Source organism: Rhyacophila brunnea, unplaced genomic scaffold (genome assembly GCF_057557595.1).
Source record: "Rhyacophila brunnea isolate RB1 unplaced genomic scaffold, BYU_Rbru_1.0 scaffold_24, whole genome shotgun sequence".
Lineage (NCBI taxonomy): Eukaryota > Metazoa > Arthropoda > Insecta > Trichoptera > Rhyacophilidae > Rhyacophila > Rhyacophila brunnea.
The window spans coordinates 4,234,475-4,259,907 of NW_028232904.1; the positions used below are offsets into that span (position 1 = coordinate 4,234,475).

General features: G+C 35.0%; 2 protein-coding genes across 2 annotated transcripts; one reads left to right on the forward strand and one right to left on the reverse strand.

Moving 5' to 3' along the window:
* Positions 1 to 6,039: 6,039 nt before the first annotated feature.
* Positions 6,040 to 11,737, forward strand: LOC147068907 (S-formylglutathione hydrolase). The gene is made up of 5 exons (XM_085951175.1): positions 6,040 to 6,164; positions 6,390 to 6,614; positions 8,755 to 9,000; positions 9,167 to 9,389; positions 10,615 to 11,737. Exons 2-5 carry the CDS (start codon positions 6,391 to 6,393, stop codon positions 10,795 to 10,797), a joined length of 876 nt encoding a protein of 291 aa, XP_085807301.1. The 5' UTR covers positions 6,040 to 6,164; position 6,390; the 3' UTR covers positions 10,798 to 11,737.
* Positions 11,738 to 14,690: 2,953 nt separating this feature from the next.
* On the reverse strand, positions 14,691 to 22,172 carry LOC147068908 (uncharacterized). Its single transcript, XM_085951122.1, has 2 exons — positions 21,759 to 22,172; positions 14,691 to 17,902 (listed from the first exon to the last, which is right to left on the reverse strand). Exons 1-2 carry the CDS (start codon positions 22,088 to 22,090, stop codon positions 17,689 to 17,691), a joined length of 546 nt encoding a protein of 181 aa, XP_085807248.1. The 5' UTR covers positions 22,091 to 22,172; the 3' UTR covers positions 14,691 to 17,688.
* Between the last annotated feature and the right edge of the window lie 3,261 nt (positions 22,173 to 25,433).

A 25,433-nucleotide genomic window follows, 5' to 3' on the forward strand; every position in this document is an offset into this window, starting at 1 on the left:
TTATTTTTGACGTTTGATTGTTTCGCATTTCATTTGAATTAGGAATTTCCCCGAATCACTGCTTGGTATACTTTCTTTTACAATTTTTATGGCTACAAAATGAAGGTATATTGACATTGGTTAAGTAATTTAATGTGTCTTTTATGTAAAATAAGGTATGGACTTGGATCACCGGGGTGGGTGCAAAATTATGGTTGACGTATCTACAAGTAAACGTATGTTATGAAATAATAGTGGACATTGAGTTTGTGCTCCTAGTAAAATTATTATATCGTTTATTCGTTAAACTAAGCGGAATTCGAACCCATAACCTGTTTCAGAAACGGACTTTTTGCCAACTAGCGATGAGATGGTCCAGCGGCAACAATATTTTCTTACACCTAACAATTATTGATTGGTAGGTTGTATTTTTATTTTGAAGGTTATCTTGTATCAAGTTAATTTATGTATGTACGTGGGTTTTCCTCGAAATCATTTGGAATTTTCTAAATAAGATTCGTTTGTTAAGCTATATATTATAATAATAGTAATGCATCGTCAGATTCTAGTAATTAAATTCTGCCGTATACAGCGCTCGAAATAGAAAATTTTACGAGCCGGAGCGCTCGATAATTTTCCAAAAAATTATGTCTCCCCGAATTTTTGTTACATCTATAAGTACCTACCAGAGAAGGACAAATGCAAATAGCCATTAAACATATACATCGACTGAAGATATGGATAGGCAACAGCTATCAGCGCCGCAGGCGACAATTACTACGAAATATATTCTAAAAAATATATTATTTTCTTTGTTGTCTTTATTTTCCGCATAATATATACCATCTGCCCGCACGGGACGTCTCTGTCTTTTTACTTATAATTTTATTATTAATGTATTTATTTTGATTGATTTGAATTAATAGCTTGATTTAGCAAAAACACAATCAGTGACGTCCGTAGGTTTGATATTTTTTTCAACATTATTTGATAACAAACGAGTGCGTTTAAACAAATGCGTCTAAAAATTAATAAATCTAAAAAATCTTAATACCACTGCACATGGATGCACTGAAATAAGACTATATTCTAAAACATTAGATCGAGAGGTTTAAAAGAATACTATTTTATGTAATAAAAATATTTTATGCAGTCATCAAATGTTTAAAATAAATATAAAGCAAAATAAGGCTTCAAAATTATATAAATATACTATCTACAACGTTTAAGGAATGTCCAGGGTTATGCTCTGAAAATACTTTTTACCTACGTGGTGCATGTGGGCCCTTAAATAGACTGAAAATGCCGCTTTTCCGTATTTAAAGAAAATATATTGTATCGTTTAAGTAAAAAAAGATTATTATTTAAATGGATAACAATATTTTTAGAATAGTAGTTAGCTCAATTTTGGTTTTAAAGTTTTAATAACATAATTATAATATTACTAAGCGTACCTGTGTGACTTGTTTTTTTATACAAATTATTGCTGACGATAGTCGTTTTTGCACTCAAACTTCACAAATATTTTAATTAATCGAAAAAATATACCTACTACCACATATCCGTTAAATGCCTTTATACAATCAAAATTCAAACGTAAAGTTATTCAAAGTGAGCTTAGTTATTGTGTCACTATTTAATATTTATGTAATATATTATTATATTATATTTTGTAGCGCACTTAATAACAAGCCAACTTTATTGTAAGAAGGCCTGCAATGTTATGTACTTATATGTAAATGCACTATTTTGTTATTTTATCATAAAATATGCTGTGATGTTTTAAAAGTAAATTTTAACAGTAAACTAGTAAACAATAACTAGATAGGTACATCAATAACTAGAATTCAACTTTTAACAAAACTATTGTCTTGAACGATTGTGTGTCAGACGGTCAAACTGAAAATTTTAATTTGAATTGAATTTCACAAAATACAGGTGTTGCCTAGCTAATAAAACATTACTTCTCAGAATAGGGTGAAGGGGCGTGAAAGGACAATTTTTTGTGCGCTACGAAAGCGTGTGCAATAAAGCTACCCTAATTAGCCTTTTAAAATAATATATCTCTTCAACAACTAGAAACGTTTAAGTATTTTTCAAATGATGAATACATTGTTCTGTTCATTCAAGTTTACGCAATGCGATATTAGTTAATGTTTATGATACCTATGTCACATAACAAGCCAAATTTTTTTTTAATATGACTTGCTGTTTATTTATTCACTAATCACAAGACTGCAATACTGTATTGAGTTTGAGATGTTTAATTTTTTGTAGGTAATAAAGTCATTTATGCATCAGGTATTGATCATTCACAAACATTCCCAAGATCAAAAACTATTTGACAACACTCGATTTAGATACTTACAATCAGTTGAGTTTTATGGTTGATACCAAGGGGTTGAAATTTCAAAACTCGGTGGCATATATCAGCATCTCGGTAGTGTAGGTGCACAAAGCTTAATTCACACCTCTACTATTTTTGTACAATATTTAACAAATTAAATATTTTACAACTTATGCAACATTTTTGTCTTTAATGTGTTTTATGAAAATCCCAAAAGTCCTAGTGTTGAATTATTACGTTATTAACTTAAGTACGTACCTTCACTTTATTATGCAATATTTATCTACTATGTTGGTAGAAACTTTGATATCGAACATACAACCGTAGAGAGTTAGATAAGTCTTTTTATTGTAGATTTCTTTTAAATACAATGTACCTACCGATTTTCTAATACATATACTTTAACTAATATTAAATTTGATTCTTTCCTTAAAACCATAAATAAATTAAGTCTTTTGTATATCTTATTTTAAACAAAAATCTTCGTTTTCAATAGTTATTATTGCACCTATTGTCATACTATGAACAAAGCAATAAATCTTATGACTGGTGCAAGCTTTTTTTCAATACAATTCTGTTACGCAAAAAATATCGGTTCTGTGAATTACTATTGATGGCCTGTGAAGGGCAATTTGGTTGAATACAATTATTGTTTTGAAAGTTTAGGTAGATGCATGTTCTAGATTATTTAGTTGTTAACCAGCTAACCGCTGTTTCGCACATTCATAAGTCTAAAATTTGTATGGATCATTACAAACTCAAAGATACTCAACAAAATAACTTTATTTTTAGTAGAAAAGTATTTATTATATCATGTTTATGTATTTTTATATAACAAATTTATTTCAATTAAATCTGAATCGTAATGCAATATTATATATTTTGATGAGGGTCAAGGATTTTGCGAGACGGCTCGCTGTCCTTCGGGGATTTTACGAACCGGTACGCCATCCTCGTGATTCTTACGAACAGGAACGCCATCCTCGGGAAATCTACGAGCCGGAGCTGCTCCGGTGCGTTCTGCTCCATTCCGAGCGCTGAATGTGCCTCAAAATTTATTTTGATCCACAATAGAAACATATTTTCAATAAAATGGCAGAGATTCTAATACTTACTTAGATCACTGTAATAAGAGAAAATACAAGGAAACGTTGCTGTTTATTTAATTGAAGACGCGGGTACGTAATTATATCCAGAGTAATATTCTTATTTTTCCATAACTCTTGGGCACTTTAATACTCGCTAATACTTTTTTTTGTATACAACAAAAGCATAGTAAAACAGAAGTAAACATCCAATTTTTTTTTTAAATATACACAGTCAATTTTAAAAACTACACAAAACAGTTTTGACAAAATGTAAAATATGTCAGGGGCGAAGAATGTTTTCAAAAGAATGAATCCAGGACAGTGGCGACAGTAGCTGTCTCCATGGCTTGGCATTCCGCGTCACGTAAAATCGGTTGAAAAATCATTCGGCACTCATAATTTGCGCCATCCATCTGAAGGAAATTCTGCCTCACACTCTTCAATAAGTCCAAATACTACCAATTTTCCCATGTCATCTTCCTCAAGCGTGAAGACAAAAATTAGAGTACTCGGCACAGTCAAATTCATAATGTCATCCAACTCGGAGACTTTCAGCATCCATTCCACATCCAACACCACACTTTAAAATCTTTAAATAGTATTTGACAAATACGTATAGTCTCTGTCTCTCCCTTGACGTTAACGTCCTGGGATCAAAATATAATATAATATTGGTATTTATTACTGACCAATAAGCTTGTAGGTATGTTTTAAATATAACGAGATAGTAATTTATTATTATTTCTTACGTGTGACAGTTAAACAATGACACGAGAAGAAAAATCGTTTTAAAAAACAAAAGAAAATATGATTTGAAAAAAGAATCTATCCTTTGAGCAGTATTGCCAAATTTAAAAGTGTCGTAAACACCATATCAATGTATACCTAGTCAATAACATAATAATAATTATATTATTTGGAAAAACAATTTACGTATTTCAGCCGTTTTGGTAAAGCGTTTACTGATCTAAACCGGTTGTATTTAAGATAGGTGCATTGTTGTTTTACCATAATTTTGATTATACAGAAAAATTACATTTTTTTAATCGATGCTTGAAGAATTCAATTACTGGAATCTGAAGCTACATTACAATTCTATATTTAGTAAGATGGCAAAACATTCCCTTCAAACCGTGCAGCATTCCCAACTTCAACTTCAAGACAAGGTAAAATAAATGTTGCACCCATTAAAACTACATTTTTTTAATATCAGTAGATTTTTTTGGATAGTAAAGTGGTGAAATATTATATTATGTACCATTTTAATCCAGAAACATACAATATAAATCATTGGAAGCTGTGTCACATAAATTAATAAAAATGAGAAAGATTGGAAAAAACCAATGCTTCGCACTATTAACACGGTAATTCCACCATGATCTCATACGTTTTACGGCAGTTTCATATTTGGCTGACTAATTAGATTTATGAAGCGGAAAGGCCATAAGTACATCATGATTTGCTTTACTATTTTAAATCTCGCTTATCCATTCATTAAGTCTTTACTATCAGAAACAGCAATCTCATTAAATTCACATTATTATTTATATTACAATATTATTTACTCCATTAAACTTATGTATTTTCAAGACTGAACGTATACAATATTAACAATAAATGTCTTAAATAGTATAAATTATACTAGTTTTATTTTTGACCAATTTTATCAATGTTATTTGTAAATATAAAATTTTTATATTAACAATGGAAAAAATGCCAATCCCGGGACCAGTCCCGGGATCCCGGGATTGTCAAATTGTAATCCCGAAATCCTGGGATCAGAATTTTGGCTCGGGATTGGATTCCCTGCTCGTAGTATGTCACCAAGTTAATGGTTCTTTGAGATTGAACAAAATGTTTCAAGGCTTCTGCCATCCAAAAAGGTTTAAAATTACCGACCTACATCAAATGACACCACAGTGTCAATTTGCCTATAAAGTTAATTATTGATCCACAACAGGAACAAACTTTTAATGAAATGGGAGAGATTGTGATACTTACTTAGATAAATAAAAAAAAAGATAAGTAATAAGAGAAAATACAAGGAAATGTTGTTGTTTATTTAAATGAAGACGTTGGTACGTAATTATATCCAGAGCTACATTCTTATTTTTCCACAATTCTTGGGCACTTTAATACTCGCTAATACTTGTTTTTCGCATAGTGAAACAGAATTAAACATCCAAAACATAATTTTTTCTAAGTATTTACGTTAGTTTTATTCGGGAAATCTTCTTCACTTAATAAACAAACAATTATAAAACGTAATTAATCATATTTATAAAAATATACGTATGGCTCTCGATTTTTTTTTAACCGTTGTGCCACTCATATTTAGCTCTTTTGGTTCAAGAGATTGCGACCCCTGGGTTGACCTAACCTAACTTACCTAAGCTAAACTAACCCAACCTAACAAATAATCCAGTATATCGGCTATTTTAAAAATGTGTTTGCCGCTGTATTCCCCATAACCGACGAGGATGTGACGCATTCATTCTTTACGGAGTTATTGCGTAATACGCCAGCATTTGAGGAGTACTTTCAAAAAACGCCTGTATAAGGTTTTCGACTGCAACTGCATCGCGCTCAGCATATTTTTGTAAATGACAGTTAGTAGTTGGCAACACTTTTCATAATGTCAGAAAACTTTGACAGCTGATATCTTTTTTATAACCTTATTATTATCTACTTCTCGTTCACATGTTGAGGTTTTTATTCGCTATTGCATAATATCGGTATCAAATATACATGTAAGAATACATCTTTTTACCTTAGACACGTTTATTATGTAAAATGATTATAGTATTATGTAAATTTGTGCCGGCTTTTTAAACACTAGCGCTTAGCATCATCAGTCTCATTAACTTATAAATATTACCCTAACGTTGCCGAAAGAAATTTCTTGAAATGTTGACAAATCAACGGCCAATTCTATTCTCATTTGCTTGTTAATTGACCGTGTTTCTTTATTTCAGAATGGAAAACTTGACAGAGGTATCGTCGAACGCCTGTTTCGGAGGCTTCCAAAAAGTGTACAGCCACGATTCGACGGAGTTAAAATGCAAAATGAACTTTGCCATCTTCATACCGCCTCAGGCGGACTGCGAAGGCATCAAGGAACAGAAACTGCCGATAGTGTGGTGGCTTTCTGGACTCACTTGCAATGAACAGAACTTTATAACAAAAGCCGGAGCGCAGAGGTAACTATGGCTCTTTAGGTTACTTGTAATTTATAGATAGAATCAGCGGAAGTACATGGCAGTGAAAAAATGTTTCAGTGGTGTGCTAGTGAGGGTGGTTCTGGGCGTAATTACTTACTTACTTCACCCTGTCACACCTGAGTATTGGAGCATAGCATCGCTAATTTTCTACATCATGCGATAAATTGAAGAAACGGCTCTATTTACTGAGAGCTTACCACGGAGAAACGTCAGATTTTTCGAGTCTATACCTGAAACCATCCAAATGCCACTTTTTAAGCATAGACAACCATGGCAAAACCGCTATTATGGTTGTCTATGCTCAAAAAGTGGCGTTTGGATGGTTTCAGGTATAGACTTGAAAAATCTGACATTTCTGCGGTAAGCTCTAAGTAAATAGAGCCGAAGAAACATAACATTTTTTTCATGAAAATATCTCTAACTATACTACAGTAGAACCCCGATCTACCATTCTCACATAAATCGTTTTCCCGCACGGATCGTTCATTTTTGAAAGTCCCGCCAAACACACATAAGAACCGATTTATCGTTTTCCATACTAAAGACCTTACTTACAGACTATCATAGACCTTTCAGTCGCGTCGCTTTATTTTCACAGGTCGGTTGACGCTCAGGGTTGCCTCGCATCTCGCATCACGAAGTTTTAAATTCTAAATACCGTAAAGTGGGGTGACTTTGACCGATTTTGATTTTATATTTACGATATTTTGAAAACCAGCTATAGGAATAGACTGAAAAAATAATGTAAATATTGCATTATAAATACCAATCGAATAATAATATTAAATTGAAATTTTAACGAATACGTATTGAAATAAAAAGTACCCTATCAAAGTCACACCATGGGGTGGGGCTACTTTGATACCTATTTTTTTATGCTTTCGTTAGTTTATATTTGGGACTTCAAACCCATCCTTATATTTCATTAATTTTTTCAATTTTTTTTTCAGGTGTTACAAGCACTAAGTTACAGGGGGGTGACTTTGATAGGGTATCAAAGTCACCCCGTGAGTTAGTAAATAAAATAAAAATATGAAAACGTATTCTCAATCAAAAAAATAAACAAAAAAATGTACAGATTTGCATTATAGCATTTATTCATCATGTTATCAAAAAAGTACAGGGTAAACATCAAAGAACTAGGAACATTTTTATACGAGACCAAAATTACAATACAAAATAACCAATAAAACTTAAAATGAAATAATTTGAACTTAGTTTTCTTTTGTACTGTCGCACCGTCTTATTCTGAAATTAAAAACATGGAAATTAAAAAAATATTCTTAAAATTTAGCAACTACACCATCTTCAGTATAGGTATTAGGTGTGGGGGCGACTTTGATACCCCGTATCAATGACGCCCCATACTTTAAATCAGCATGTTACACAAAAGTGTACTTCACCTCAATAAATTTGAATTTAAAATATGAAAAAGAAATAGTGATATCACTATAGTATTTAAATAATCATTGGATTACTACGATGATAATAAAAGGGTACTCACATTTTATAGCTCTTCAAATAAGACACCAAATTCACCTTGATGGTTACGGATTCCGATATACAACAAATCGGACATTTAATTACCGTATTTGTAGTTTGACAGGTAGACCATAGATATATCTTTTAAAATAGACCGGTAACTTATAATTATACCGTTCCGGTGGGTACTGTGTTGCCAATTTCAAAAACATTTTCAAAGTATCAAAGTAGCCCCTCGATTTCAATGTCGCCCCATTTGACGGTAACAAAATTATCGACTTACCAGGTTTTGCCAGAAACACCACATAATATTTATGCGTGAAACAGGATTCAAACATGTAACATGGTGTATACAATTGTATTATAATTTTCATAGCTACTAGAGTCTGTCTTCTATAAGCTGGCTTGCCAGTTTCCCCCTCTCTTCAGCATCCATCTCGTTCCCTCCCATTGAAAACTTGCAACAGTTGAACGCGATGGCATAATGCTTTCCGTGTGACGTGTAATGCCAGTTTATAGAATACAGACTCTAGTAAGTATACAAATTTGACAATCGCACATTTAACTTTGAAGTTGATTTCCCCATCTTGGTAATAGGCGCATCCTCGGCTATTCAATTATTACTATCCATTTTAAGGTATGCAGCTGAGCATGGTCTGATTATCGTTTGCCCTGATACGTCACCACGAGAAGTAAACATCCCCGGAGAGGACGAGTCGTACGACTTTGGCTCTGGAGCCGGATTTTACCTGGACGCCACCTTGGAACCCTGGAAAAAGAATTACCGCATGTTCAGTTACGTCACGCAAGAACTTAACGATCTTGTCGCTGCAGCCTTTGCGGATGTGGCCGACGCATCTCGGCAAAGCATCATGGGACACAGGTAACAAAACAACCATGCTTACTTTTTCTTCTTCTTTTATGTGGAATCGACATCCTTTAACATTCTTCATTGAATATACACAACTTGTAACAGCCTCAGAAACATATTGACGCTAGTACCTACTTCATTTCTAAAAAGATTATCAGTTATTTTTTGTTTTATCTAGTATGGGAGGACACGGAGCGATGGTGTGTGCCCTGAAAAACCCCGGATTATACATGTCCGTGAGCGCGTTCGCCCCCATCTGCAACCCGAGCAATTGCCCCTGGGGCATTAAGGCCTTCAGTGGGTATTTGGGTCCAAAAGACCAGAGCAATTGGGCGGAATGGGACACTGTCGAGCTGGTGAAGACCTACAACGGACCACCCATCACTTTATTCATCGACCAGGTACTTATTTGAAATGTTGTCAGCTTTCAAATGTTGCTTATGGCGACCACAATGTAAATTGTTTCTGATCAGACCACTGCATTTAATTCGGCTTTGCTATTTGTAGAGATTAATCAGCGGCGATTTTTTTTTGACCCAATCAATTCGCCAGATGATATGAAAAGGGGGCCTCGAAACAGTTCAAACCAGTCATACAATTATATGTAAATCTTAAAATTATGTGTATTTCTCACAAACTGACTATAAAATGTTACCAAAGCAAAATAAAATCCTCGCAACTAACATCAAATGGGTATATAACATAACCACTCAAACAGATATCTAATTTTAGATATTTTGTAGATATAAGAATATTTTTTATCTATTATGGTTTGTTTTAGGCATGGTTTATTCGGATTTTAAAAACAAACGGCTATTTGTATTCTTAGTTCAATGAAAACAAATAAGTATAACTGACAATGTGTATATTATTTTTGTCAGATCTCCACAGCCTCCCCAATACTATTATGGTAGAGTTTAATTGAAGTTTTAAAACTAACCAATACTGTCTGCGGTTTGTATTTTTATTTCAATGAAAATAAATTAATTTGAATGACAATGTTTCTTTTTTCGACCATGTCCGATCCTAATAGGATCATATGGGCCTCCACGGAGTGGAGGTTTGTATTGACAGATTTTGTTTTTACGAAAAACGGATGTCAGCCACTTGCTCAACCTATTAGGTCCATACTCTGACTCATACACAAATTGAAAAACAATGTTTGTAGTTGCCAGACCCAGTATTCGAACCTGGGACACATGACGTTATAGGCAGATGCATAAGCCGCACGGCCATCGTGGGTGTTCGGGTCGTATAGTACTGAGATAAAATTCATGTCTAAATAAAACACGGTTTTTGTCAGTTTACACGAAGTCAGCAGCAAACAAATTTTGAAAATAGCCTATATACTGGATTATTTGTTAGGTGAAGTTAGGTTAGATTAGGTTTTCATTCTTGAATTCATGACTTTTGCCAAAATCAGCTATGAAAATTGAATTAATGTTCATATTAAATTTAATAAAATAGGAGACCGTATAGTATACGGTCATCTCTTTCCGAAGCTCACGGCGAACTGTGCCACGGTGAAATGTTTTACGTACAATTTACATGTAACCCTTCTACACGGTGAACACAGTGGACTATTGCAAAACTATAAAGAATAACAATATTTCTTTTCTTTTTCAGGGAAAATCAGATAAGTTCTACACGGAGAAACAGCTGTTGCCCGAGAGTCTGGCAGAAGCGTGCCGTGATGCTCAGTTCCAGTGCGTGCTGAAGCTCCGGGAAGGATACGATCACTCGTACTACTTCATTTCCTCATTCATTGGAGAGCATCTCGATTACCATGCTAAAGTTCTTAAGGCGTGAAGACTTAAATCTAAAATTAATAATTACACACATCAGCGTTTTCCAGATTGCTTTAATTAGAACACTATTGTCGTGTCCTGCTCTAAGATATCTGTCATGGAGTGATTCCATGATCAAATTAAGAGTAAAAATTTGGGCAAAAGGGTGGGGTTCATTTTGTACATAGTAGGTAATATAATCTTGCGATTACCGCTTTTTCGATGCAAACTGATAATTCATTTGACATCGATTTTAAAAAACTTCTGAACATTGGATAGCTACAATCAGAAACATAGTATACTATATACAGCCGAACTTGGTTCTTACGAGGAAGATGGGACCAACTGAATTTGCTCTTTATAAGCGGTTGTAAGGATTTATCAAATGGTGTTCTTATCCAATTGTACTTTGGTGTTTATTTAAGTTTGGGAAATATTATCGTCCAGTGATCACGTTTTTATGATTTTTTTTTTTCAAATACTGAAATAATTCGCGGCTCTCTGGAAGGAGCGGCAGGGTTTCCTGGGGGGCCGCGCTCCCCAGTTTGAGAAGTACTGCACTAAGGAATAAGCCACATGACGCTGCAAATGGATGCAATTGCAGCGCAAACACAATTGGCTTCAGGCTAGATCGGTCTCATGATACCATAGTTGGCGTCAATTTTCAGCACCATGCAACTTAGCCCTTACGTAGAACACAATTTGGAGAAGCTATTTGAAAGTAGAGAGCCAACAGGAAAGAGGGTTGGATTTGAACGCCTCCTGATTCTGTCAGCTATTTGGATGGAATGGAAATATCGCTGGAGGGATGCAATCGAAGGAGTGTAGTCACAATTGTCTACAATGTGAAAGACGGCAAATAGTGTTCCGTGCAACAGTTTGGGAAACGCTGACGTACCATATTTACAATGATATCCGAGTGGTTTTATTTAATTTTTTCAATAAATATTTTTTTATCAACAAAATGTGTTTTAAATATATATTTTCTGAGTATACATTTTTATTAAGTCAAAATAATGAATAAAGGCAAGTGACTATCGTTACAAAAGCAAATGTCAAACTGACAGCATTGATCGGGTCGGCCGGTTGCGGAAACTCATGTTAATAAACTAATCTATTGCCTCGGTAATCGAGTTGGATTCGGCTAAAATAAGAACATTTCAGTTTTGCTAATAACTACAAAATGATTCAATTTATTTTTTTAACATATTGTGGTTAAAAATTATACGTTTGAGACGTTCACAACATGACATGAAACATTATAAAGGGAAAAAAAAGTAGTAAAACCGATAAAAATGAAAATATAAAAAGAAAACATAATAAAAACATAGAAAAGCAGTGAAAATACAATTATACATCTACAGAAGTTCAAAGAAGTACACCGAGTTTGCTAAGGAGACCCTATTTTAAGAATTTATAAAATAGCATTCACCTAAACGCAAGTGGAATATATCAACACCAGCGGCGGCTCTTCTAATACCATGCAAGTGCAACGCACTGCCTGCATTTTTGAAGACATCGCTCAACTTTTCATTGTTATTCATACGTGTATCACTCACTTCGCGAAGTAGAACATGTAGCAGTATTATTAACAATTCTCCGTTCATGAGCGCAGAGCGATTGCGTCCAAATAGATTTTCAGTTTGCACAGGATGACAATGAGGTCATTGTATACTGCTTAAACGGTAGCCGAATGTTCCCGTAATGGCGTTTTGTGTAGAATTTTTTACACACTTTTAGATCGGCGCACGAAACGAAGGACTCTAGAAACAAAAACGCCAGTTTCTGTTTTATAACAATGTTGGGGAGTTAATTTTTAATATTTTTACAGTTAACATATTTAATGAATCGCCAACATTTTACGAAAATACAAACCTGCCGCGTTTATTTCTGAACCACTCAAATTCATTCAAAATAATAAAAAAAACACATCTGCGGTTATTTATTTGGCTAAAGCATTGTTTGCTCAGAGCGTAAGCCAAAAACTGTGACATTTATATTTCTTTATTGATATTAAATCATTCTTGCTGTTCAAATCTTTTTTGTGAAATAGTATAAATAAACAAAGACATATTCAATTTACCTTCTGAGAAGTCGGTAAGAGAACACGGTAGCCTTCGGTGATTGAGGTAATCATGAAAAGACGCTTTACGACCTTACGTGGCTAGGACACGTGCTCCGGATGCCGCCAAAAAGAGTGACACGTCGTACTCTTATGGCACAGCCTCAAGGGTTCCGTCGCCATGGCCGGCCCTCACTCACCCTGTAGCACTGCCACAAAAGCGACCTACGTGATGCAGGTCTGACATGGCGGGAGGTGCAAGAGTTGGCGATGGACCAAGGGAAGTGGCGCGAACTTGTGGTTGCCCTATGCTCCAATGCTGGGTAGTGACAGGGTGAAAGAAGATCTTCTCTTTATAGAAGGTAAACCATTGCGCACTACCAGAAAATGCTATTCTGAAGACCACCGGCCGCCACTGATCAACACCCGAAGCAATTTGGTGGAAGATAGTTATTGCCCTCCCAATTGGCATTACCAGTGGCAGGTTGGTTCTGCACCTTGGGGAACAAACAACTGTTGCTCTCTATTTCTAAGATAGTTATCAGGGACACAGTTCAACACTGTATCATGGGATGATTTATGTGGGGGTAAGGAATAGGTATGGATGGGGATGTAGGATAGGGATAAGCATGAGACTCGGGGAAATAGGATGCAGGGTCGTGGGTGGTTTGACTTTTACCTCTAGGACCTCAGCTACCTGTCCGGTTACTATACTCATTCGTGTAGGTTCCTAGATTAATAAAAAGCATAATGAATATGGAATAAATATAAATATCTCGGATTGAGCGCCACTCTATGTTGATGCATAGAGACAATAGTGTTAAGGATAATTAAATGAAAAGCAAGTAGAGAAATTTAAACAGGTGTATAATTAATTAATATATGAGATAACTTGCGGGCTACAGTGTATAGAGAAGTATAATTACTCAAGTGAATCACGAGCACCTAATGCGATATAATATTTAAACAAATAAGAACAAAAACTCAAAAGCTAATTCGAAACAAAGACTAATTCGGTGGACCGTAACATAAAAGAACAATAAATACCAATTACACAAAAGGCTCTTCAGCCTTTTCGCTGCCCTCGATTCCTTCCAGGACGGAATCGAGGAGTGCGTCTTCAAACGTGTGGGGACCGTGGAGTTCCTCCGATCTCCTGGCGTGGGGGGGACGTCCTTCGGATGGCCATCGTCCTCGCCTCCACAACGTCAGGAAATCGAAAACCCTGTGCCCCGGGTCCGAGGCTCGGAACTGGCCAAGACGTCTGCTTCCTTCGAACGATCAGGACTGAGAGCTCGACTCCTGCTTCACCTTCGGGTAAAAAGCCCGCTATCTCGTATAGCGCCGGAAATAGTGTCACGAACTCCGTACAAACTATCCCGTGCGCAGGCGTGATCCGGTCGTACTTTTGCGTAGTGTTGCCCTCGTAAAGACTTCCTTGGCTTAGTGTGTTATGTTATAAAATAACATGACAACTGCCTGGAATGGCAGAGTTCTCATTTATACCTCGTATAAGTCGAAAAAAATACCCAGTCAAATAAAGATCTCTAAATTGCAGACTGCAGTATGTAAGCATACCTAAGAGAAAGACAGTTGGATAAAGCCACGGATGGTATCCATACAACCTCAAGTAAAGGAGTCTCAAGAATTCAAAATGACATAATACCTCGATTGGCCCAGATTCGAGTCTGCTGATGAAATTTTGATATTAGATTAGGTACTCTAGGTAACAGTTGACCCTAAGTGCGGTTTCCGTTAACTTACTAACTCAATGGGTACCTATTAATGGATAGATAAAATGAAAGAGTAGTTTCTATTGAAAAATATTTTTTATTACAAAAGATTTCTTAAAGGTAATTTAATGACATTTAATGGTTTTTTTGTGCTACTTTCGCAAACATGAATATCATTCATATATATCCTAATGATCTACTTTTAGTAGACATTTTATAACCTAATTACCCGTTTGAATAATAATAGGAACATAGTATATTAACAGTGTATTACCACAGATCCGAAATATCGGCTTTGCGTTCTTTGCTAAAAATACCATAAAGTGATATATCGGCTTTTTGATGGACTTTTTTTTGAAGTTATACTTCTTTAGGCGCATTTGGGAAATCAGATCAGAGTGTATTTTTGGCGTGTGACATGTAACACATAATTTATTTTTTCACACGAAAAAAATCGCATTCAGCCGAACACACTACCATTACGCCACAGTATGATACTGCAATCATGACGATTATACAATATAATATTATAGTTTAGAATTGTTCCGTAGCCAAGGCAGCGAATTTATTATTGTCGGAGTTGCTGGGCGATTGATATATTTATTTTAGTTTTCATAATGCCTTCAACAAATGCGGAGATGTAAAAAATATCGCTAGCGTGATCAAGCAGAGAAAAGAAAAACAGTAGCAGGACGTGTTCGAGCTCACAGGCTACGTCAAAAAAATAATTACAGAAAATAAAATTACACAAAAAAGTGAAACGTCGACAAGTGGTTCTTCCAGTATTATTTCAAATCAAGACATATGTGTAGTGACTCCCGGACCATCATGTCAGCAAGCTCATATTAGTCTAACACAGAATAATTGCAATATTATTACTGTACAAGAGGTACATATACAAACTTCTCCTCGGCGTTGTAACGGCCGAGTAACCAAAATAACATCAGCGAGTATACATATAATAATTAGGACTTTGGAGAACAATTACAAATGGCATTTTCAACTATAAGTACACAATAAATGATATGCTGTTAAAGTAAAATAAATAATAGGAAGAACACAATTTAATGTCATCCATTTAACCTAAACACGCTAAACCGTTCTTAAACCAACTCCTGATGTATCCGAAACTTCTGTCACAACACTACTTTCACTACACATTTCGTTTTAATTTTTTATGTATGTTTATATATTATATACAACTTCCTTCGTTTGGGCATTAATATTATGGATGAATTAAACGGGACATTATAATTCAGTATGCAAAATCGTTTCGATAACAATCACTATGTGAACACACTGTAGACAACTGCAAAGAATGAGTTTATGACTGGTTTATGGTACAGTATGGACAGTTCGCGACTATGGCAAGCAAAATAAAAGAAACAATTAGCTGAAGCCTCACTCTTACAAGCCCTCTCTAACCAAGACGTAGTGATGGATGAGGAAATTATTTTGTTTTGTTACGCCAAAGAAGTATAACTTCTAACGCGCGTACATAAGTACACACCGTTTTTTTTTATACAATTTTATGCTATATTTATGCGATGCTATATTTTATAAATAATGAGTGTTTATATTTCAAAGTCAACTGTAGTAATAAAATATAACCAGAGCAAACTTATGAAACAAGACTTGTCCTATTGTCCTCATTACATATTCTAATACGTCTCGAGTCATAATATGAGTTATGAATACAGCAGTGGCGAAGGGTGGAGGTAGGCTGTTAAGATTCGCTATAAATAGTGCACACTAAACTTTTTTAGTCATATGCAATGACATATTAAATGGACGACTCACTTCATACCCGGCGCGCACGAGAAATTGTCCATGAAAGTCATTCACAGATGTATAGGTAGATGTCACGTGACCATTGACGTATCCGTTTCCATTATGCGATACAAGCTTCGAGAATTTATAGTAATATAACCTTTATTGTAATGGCGTATTAGTGTCATGACTCATTGCGTTAGAAACAGATTCTCGGTTACTTACGACTTCTCGGAGATTAGACGCAAGCGTGCCCAGCGAATCACAGGCGACTGACTGTCCAATGGTTCCTGTCATTCAATTGCATTGAATAAACATTCATCAATATCTTAAAATGGCATTTTATAAATAATAAATAATACTAACACATGCAAAGTGATATCCCATCTTTCTTGGAGTGTTTAGTAGATTTTTTTAGAATTTTTAACTAGGCACATTGGCATTTTGTAACATAATAATAATGGTGGAGTCGAAACCTGAGTCAGAAATTTTGTATGGGCAGACCCAGCGGTGTCGCCAGACCGCTTGCAAGCAGAATGTTCATTTGAGCGTAGGGTACCGATATTAAAATATGAATTTCGCCATCCGGCAGACCCGACACAAAGTGAGTGTCATTTTATTTTCTAGATGCTTCGTCCATATTAATGTCATTGGTCATATGTATTTGTTTTTATTGAACTAAGACTACAATTTACGGATGGTGTTAGTTAGTTTTTTAAAAATCAATTAAACCCTGCCTAAACGAAACCATAATAGTTTTGGTCTAATTTCGGCAATACGACAAAATTATGCACACTCTTTCATTCATAGTTATTTGTTTTCGTTGGATTAAAAATACATATTACACATATTATTGGTTAATTTTTTTAATTCATTAAACCCTGCCTGAACCAAACTATAATAAATAAAAAATATTATTCTATTTATAAAATATTCAAAGTTATGTATGATTTAATTGCATAATTTTAGATATTTTATAGATAGACATGTATTTTTTGACTATTATCTATTATGGCTTGGTTTCTCAGGGTTTAACTGAATTTTAAAATCTAACCAACACTATCTGTAAATTGTAGTCTTATTTCAATGAAAACAAATATGTATGTCTGAAAAAGTTTAATGTGCACTGTTTATGGCGGATCTTAACAGCCTACCTCCACCCTTCGCCACTGGAATACAGTATGGGGCATTGTGTGATGCATTCTCAATTATTATTGATCATGACATCGGATAGTCCACCACTGAAAACTGGTCCTGAGTCATATTTTAATTATATATCACTTGTACACATTTAATTCTCAGCACCTTGATTATAAAAAAACTAAACTGAGTTTCATATTCAATCAATTTATGAAGAAGGTTTATTAAGTACTATATCCATGTAAGCTCCGGAGAGTAAGTCTTCTTTGAGGACTCCAAGTTTCTCCTGGAGATCATCAGCGATCCGTTGACCTTCTTCAAGCGTCTGCTCGGGACTGAGGACCACCTCTAACTCCATGAAGTCTCCCAGACCTTCCACTTTGTCGATGTGGACCCTCGTTTGCCCCACCAGATAAAGGACTCTGTGAAGAGAGAGAATAATGAAACACATAATAATATGATTATTTCAGGCTGATATTATCATTTTAATGAGGCATTATGAAGAACTGGCAAGTATTTTGTTTATTTTCATTTGATATGGGCTATAGAATCAAAATACTTTTGTTCGTCTATCAATATTCCCGAATATCTTTATAAGAAACATAATATCCAAGATGTTCTTGAATAATAAGCATCTATTTTCACCATAGAAGTCCATGATTTTACTGTGCAGTGGGTCTATTCTATGCTTATCGACCGCTAAAGTGATAAAGTGAAAAATATTATCAAACTTAGGGTAGGTTTGTATCAAAATATTAGCACTTATTGTAACAATTACACGAAGCCGGTTTTTATTGTTGCAATAAGTGCTATATTTTAACAGCACCTATCTTGCTGCTGTTAAAATATCGCACTTATTGCAACAATAAAAACCGGCTTCGTGTAATTGTTACAATAAGTGCTAATATTTTGATACAAACCTACCCTAAGTTTGATACTATTTATCAATTAAGTGTTCGATAAGTATAGAATAGACCCACAGGAGCCCCATGTTTTAAATGATTTACAATTAATAAACAAAATCGTTTATTTAAGGCATATTGTGTTCTTCTCGTGTCACCCCATCAGAGCAATTTTCGCTCTATTATCCTTCGCCAAAGAGGCTGAGTGTGACAGACTGGAGAAAGAGCTCGGGATAAAGATACTGTATGGCAGTAGCGAAGGGTAGAGGTAGGCTGTTAAGATCGGCCATAAATAGTGCACATTAAACTTTGTTAGTCATACGTATTTGTTTTTATTGAACTAAAAGCACAATTTACAGATGGTGTTGGTTAGTATTTAAAAATCGATTAAGCCATGCCTAAACCAAACCATAATAGTTTTGGTATACTTTGGGCGATACGACAAAATTGTGCACACTTTTTCATTCATACTTATTTGTTTTCGTTGGATTAAGAATATATATTACACATATTGTTGGTAATTTCTTTTAACCCTTAACACTCGAGTGCCGCCATATCGGCGGCATTAGAAGTTTCCCGTATTACTCGAGTGCCGCCGTAGCGGCGGCATCGCCTATAAAGTCATTTTTTGTAATATTTTCAGAAATTTTTATAATGCGATTTCAATCAAGTTAGAATGAATAATAATAGGTTATTACATTTATCTGAGAAAGAAGTCGGCAAAAGAATACTGCGTGCCTAATTTCAACATAGTATTTTTATCGGAATCTTCTCTTTTTTTATTCGTAGGTCGTCGCTTGCAAGCAATGTTTTTTGTCACATAAATTTTATTTATTGAACGTTCCCAGACTAGAGTGAAGTGTTTGTCACGCATGATTTTGAAGTGTGTTTATATTTTTTATTGGTTCTCGCTTGCGCAGGGGCGTCTCGTATAGTTTACAGTTTTATATTTGAATACTGTTTTTGATGACAATACTTACTAGTATATTATGCCGATTCGGAACCTATATAATGTGAAATACTCTAATGAGTCAAATGAAAATTATTACGTATCGATTTATTATTTTTTGAGAAATCTTTTGATAATGTGTACCGCACTGGGAATGAGTTGTTATGAGCCCGAAACTAATTTAGGAAATTTACGAGACAGCCGCTTATATTACAAGTGTATTTGAAGGCAATTCATTTGTATCATATTTACAGTCATAATGGACGATTTACACTTTATAGCCAGTTCTCTACATACCGCTATTTCATTACGATTCTGTGATAAGCCAGGATTACATATTGGAGATTGCTTTGTGAAATACCACACAATCAAGAATTATAAATAAACTAAAAATAAGTACAGTATATTCATTATAAATTTATTTTACAGAATAAAAAAAAAAAAAATTTTTTTTACATTTTTTTCACCAATTAAATGTTTTATATTGAAATTATGCTTTGTGCGGGAAAAAGTCTCGAGTGGGTGGTATGTACCTATAAAAAAAATTTCGAGTGGAAAAGGTTAAATTCATTAAGCCCTACCTAAACCAAACTATAATAAATAATAAATATTATTCTATCTATAAAATATCTGAAGTTATATATGTTTTAATTGCATACTTTTAGATATTTTATAGATATACGAGTATTTTTGACTATTATCTATCATGGCTCGGTTTTCGCAGGGTTTCATTGACTTTAAAAAAATAACCAACACCATCTGTAAATTGTAGCCTTATTTCGATGAAAACAAATACGTATGACTGACAATGTTTAGTGTGCACTATTTATGGCAGATCATAACAGCCTACCTCCACCCTTCGCCACTGCTGGATGGAAGATGGTTGTACAGTCAGCCATGGACCTGAATGGTCTATAGCGCCAGCATAAGTAACTATATAGAGAAATGGAAGACATTATAAGTCGAAAAGGACATCTCAACCTTTTGGATAACATCTGGTTATTGAACCCCATAATCGGCTCATTTCCTTAGTTGGATATGACATTGTTGCCTTGCAAATATCATAAGAATGAGAACAACACAAATGGTGAAAAATCGGTAAATGTGCCGCAGATGCCCACATGAGTTTTTTAACTTTCTTTTTAGACCAAACCCAACTTAACCTAACCTAATATAATCTTAGTGTGTGACACGATGCATCGAAATGTATGAAAATTTTAAATTAACAATTATTGGATCGAAAAGCATCTGCGGCGATAGAAAAAGGTATTTAATATAATTGCCTAAGTAGGTACATGGAAGAAACTGTTTTCGAAAAAAAAAAAGGTAAATTTGCCACAGATGCCCGCATGAGATTTATAACTTTCTTTTTAGACCAAACCAAACCTGACATAACCAAACCTAATATAATCTTAGTTTGTGATAATGATACATCAAAATGTATGAAAATTTTAAATTACTTAGGTAACAATTAGATCGAAAAGCATCTGCGCTGACAGAAAAATGTATTTAATATAATTGTCTACATGGAATAAACTGTTTTTGTTAAAAAAAAAAAATATATATATATAAGCTCATGCGGCATAATTACCGACATCTTAACCTTTTGGGTGCCTTTTACTGGTTCTCCGTCATCGTAATCTGTCAGTCGCCATTTTGGATTTTAGCTATCTATCGAATTGTAGTACGCGGTCCAAGCCATTCTAGTATTTTGGCAAAAATTATAGGACGTGTAGAAAATGAAAGTTTTTTGTTTGTCACATAAACATAACGGAGAATTCGAGAAATTCCGATGCCCTGCTTAATTATAACACCTCTTACGACCGAAAAATGCTAACACCGGCCGCCGCCATTAACTGTCACGTTAGTTTTTTAGAGTAGGTATACAACGCAAAACCACGTCCATAGACTAATATCGCACACTGATATCTTATATTATTTATATTATACACCTAGATTATACTTACTACGTCCCTCGCTTCACGTCATTACGATTTGCTGTGATTGAAGTACGAACATTTTACGGAACTTTAAACATCACAACATATGAACCCCTAACCAAACCGGGGAATTCAATTAATAAAATTTTTCAAAATTGTATTTTTGACGTACTATTCTTTTTTAATAGTACGCGGACAAAAATGTAACTTTTCGAATAGTACGCAAACCAAAATGTACTATAATTATAGTTCAGTTGGCAACACTGCGCTCACTGACAGATGATAGCGAGCGGTGGCGGAGAACCAGTAAAAAGACCCACATTTTGGATACCTAAGTAACATCTGATTGTTGAACCGCAAAATTGTAGAAAATTAGGAGGGTAGTTTTTTGCCCCCAGCGCTATTATCAGCACATTTTCATGGTTGGATGTGCCATTGTTACCATGAAATATCATAAAGATAAACACAGCACGAATCAAACACAAACCTAGTTTTTTTGAGTTCTCCTTTCACTCCGAGACTGCGCGTGAGGATCGAATTGATATGCTGTCCAGTCGTGGCCCCCGCTGTTCCAGCGGGCGGGAAGTCACACTTCTCGTATTCGCTGAGTTTTGGCCCTTCAGTATCAGGCCTGTCATAGAACACCAGCGACGAAGAATCGTCTTTGAACTTGCGAAGCTTCAGCCTGCCGAACAGAACGTTGTAGAAGATGTCATGTTGGGTGATTATTTCGCCCTCGGAGTGCGACAAAGACTTCGCCTTGGCCACGATATCGGCCAAATTGCGGACTTTAGCTTTTATTTCGACGTTACGCAACATTTTAATACACTAAACCAATTGGAATGAGTCTCTGCGATTTGTGTTGGTTTGACGTTTATATTTGAGGTTATTAAAATTGGCGGTAAACGAAAACCTCGTACTCTCGTAGTGCCATTATGCAAAATATATTTTCCGTTATAATTATTATAATATAAACTTAAATCATACTCAAACCATATAATTTGTAGAAAAAAAATATAAGAACGGGTTTGATTTTAGCGGTACCAGGGATTTTGACTTGAAAAACAGAACAATTAAATAATCTAACAATGAACAGGTTAAAATTATGTAATAATATTATAAATGGTTATTAAACTTTTTCAGTAGGTAGGTACGCGTCGCTTCTTGGTGTACAAAAGTTCTTTCATAACACCCGAAATTTTTTTATTCTTTTTATACAGAGAAATTTTATCTGTGTCAAGAGCTTTTTTTTTAACCTTAACGGCTAAAATATTTATCACGGAAATTTACAAAATTTCATTCAGAATCAAAAGTTGATGATTCTTTTACTGTATGTCTATTTCTGTGAAAAACGGTCTAATAAAATATACTAATAATTAGAACAGATTGTCATCTGCAGCGCTAATAATTTATTGAATAGCAGTAAAGATTTTGTTATCGTCCCATGCCCTAAGAAAACAGTCTCAGAATAATTATTAAGTACCTATTATGATTAAAAACAGCGTCGCAACTAATAATATCATTGGTCGCAACGCACCGTTTAAATACTATTGTTAAACCTAATCATTAATACACAATCAATTGTTTTTTATTTATGCATGTGGGAAGCTGAAGGTTTGGCATTATAAGAGCTAAAATGTTTTTTATTTTTTAAATAAGTATCAGTGCAGGCTTTTTCAAAATAGTAATTAAATAAGTAAGTTTGATCGGTAGGTGTGATATAAATTGCCAGGGGTCTTTATGACAGTTTCTTCATCTTCGGCAATATCATGACATATTGTGGACACAACACGGCACCTTCAAGAACACCTGTCGCTCGCCAGGCTTCGTGTATCTTTCTAGATCATATCCGTAGCTCCGTCGTCTATAATACTCTAGCGCATGGTTTCCCAAACTATGGGTCGCGAGCGAATATTGAGTGGGCCCTCGTCACTGTATACATGTATTAAAAAAAATAGGAAGTGATAAATTTGATATTTCATTCAGCTATTTATAATTATTCCTAAAAATTGAAATAAACTTAAGTTACGGAAAATATTGTGATAAAATAATAATAATTTGAATTGCCAATGCACTACAGATGGCAGCACAGTCGCGGATTTTTGCAGTTCACGATAAAATTCGAGCGTTCATGAAAAAGCTTATGTTGTAGAAAAGTTGTATTGAGAATGGCAAGTATGATTGTTTTGAAACACTTGAAATTTTTATTATTGAAAATCAAGTGCAGCCTAAGATGAACGTACTGTCTGAAATTTCCAGTCATTTATCACTGTTAATAAATAACTTTGACGACTATTTTGGGGTAGAGATGAAAAAGTTTGATTCGTTGCGTTGGATTTGTAACCCATTTCAAGACGACTTACCAACTAGTATGTCAACAAAAGCAAGTGAAGAACTCATTGATTTATCAGAAGATACGTCACTGAAAAATAGTTTCAATCGTAAACAGTTAACGAAATTCTGGCTCAGTTGCTGATAATTATCCTTGGCTGTTCGATGAAGCTATGAAAGTCCTCCTCCTCTTTACTACCTCATATCTATGTGAGGTTGGATTTTCGGCTATGGTTAACATTAAAACTAAATACTGAAATAAATTGGATATAATATCAAACTCACTGCGATTAAAAGTAAATAAAGTTGAAGTTGATGCTAAAACTGTAATGAAGAAAAATAAGAAACATATACATCCTTCCCATTGAAATACCTTTGTAAAAAAACCTTGCAGGTGTAGGTATTTAAGTTTTTTTTTATTTATTTAAGTTGTGGTTCTTATTTGAACAGTCTTTCATTCATATTGGTAACTTATTTATTTATTTACTTATTACTAATATTTTTTTTATTTCAATTAGAACAAATAAGACAGGATTAAGTAGTTCCACGACTCGCTACTAGGGAATCTGAGCATAAAGCCTCAATTACATTGAGCTTCTTTACGAGCTGTTTGTTGGCGAATTTATAATCTGCCTGTAAAGTCGCCCAGTGTAATCATCGAACATGTTAGCTTGTTCGATGATTACACTGGGCGACTTTACAGGCAGATTATAAATTCGCCAACACACAGCTCGTAAAGAAGCTCAATGTAATTGAGGCTTTACCAATATTTATGCCCTCTTTTCTCTAAGACAGCTAAGAGGTGGGTCCCAAGATTGGAAATTTTTGTTAGATGGGTCGGAGCCCAGTCAACTTTGGGAACCACTGCTCTAGCGACATTCGATCAAAAAATCCGCTTGGCCGAAAGAACGAAATCCAAGTTTAAATTCTCTTGAGGGTTGAGACATTACCACTAAATATATACCATCATACACGCAGTATCTGCCGTAAACATCAGTTATTCTCGAAGCTCAGTAGGTATGCGGTTGCTCTGAGCCTTCCTTCATAACCATTTCATAATGTACCATGACCATAGCCCCCTCGTCCTTAAGCGGGCCACCAGGCCAGGATGTTTGGCGGGCCCCCTACCCATGGCCAAGGTTAGGGTAGTTTGATGTTCTACAGTAGAGTTCCCTAAATGTTCTTCCGTGGATCTCCATGGTTCTGCGGGGTATAAAATTAAGGGTTTTCCAAGTACTTTTAGTGATATTTTCTATTTTTCTATAAATGCACTTGTCGGCACTCGCAGGGCTCGAAATGGACTGGAGCGCACCGGAGCGCCGTTCCGGTTCGTGAACTCGGTAAAATTATCGCTCCGTCTCGTGGAAAAAATAATTTGACCGTTTGAGCTAGATAGGCTACATAACTTTTATAAAGTACACATAAAATTTGATACCTAATTCAATGTAAATATCTTCAGAAAATTGTCGAGCGCTCCGGTTCGTAAACTTTTCCATTTCGAGCGCTGGGCACTCGACATCATAGGTATTATAAAGCCCTGATCATAACCCCCTTTTATGGTAGCCAAATAACATGCAACCATTTGCTATTCCGGTGTGGCATCTCTAAAAGACAAGGCAGCGCGAGTGACACAAAATAATTATGACCGTAAAGCCAAACGCATTCATTAACCACATGCGGATGCGACAACTCGTAATAAATCGCAAGTAAACACCCTTAGTTGTTATACCTGCAGGCCAGGTGTTTATTGATTTAATACGAGTGTCTGGGTATGGAGAATGTTAAGCGACTAGAATTTAAGAGTAAATACGGACGTCAATGGTACCAGCTA

Excerpts from the sequence above, each read along its gene's own strand:
- LOC147068907 (XM_085951175.1), top strand. The coding sequence starts at position 6,391 with ATGGAAAACTTGACAGAGGTATCGTCGAACGCCTGTTTCGGAGGCTTC. Across the intron at positions 6,615-8,754 it reads ACAAAAGCCGGAGCGCAGAG|GTATGCAGCTGAGCATGGTC; the intron begins GTAACTATGGCT and ends ATCCATTTTAAG. Across the intron at positions 9,390-10,614 it reads TCACTTTATTCATCGACCAG|GGAAAATCAGATAAGTTCTA; the intron begins GTACTTATTTGA and ends TTTCTTTTTCAG.
- LOC147068908 (XM_085951122.1), bottom strand. The coding sequence starts at position 22,090 with ATGTTGCGTAACGTCGAAATAAAAGCTAAAGTCCGCAATTTGGCCGAT. Across the intron at positions 17,903-21,758 it reads GGAGAACTCAAAAAAACTAG|AGTCCTTTATCTGGTGGGGC; the intron begins GTTTGTGTTTGA and ends CTCTCTTCACAG.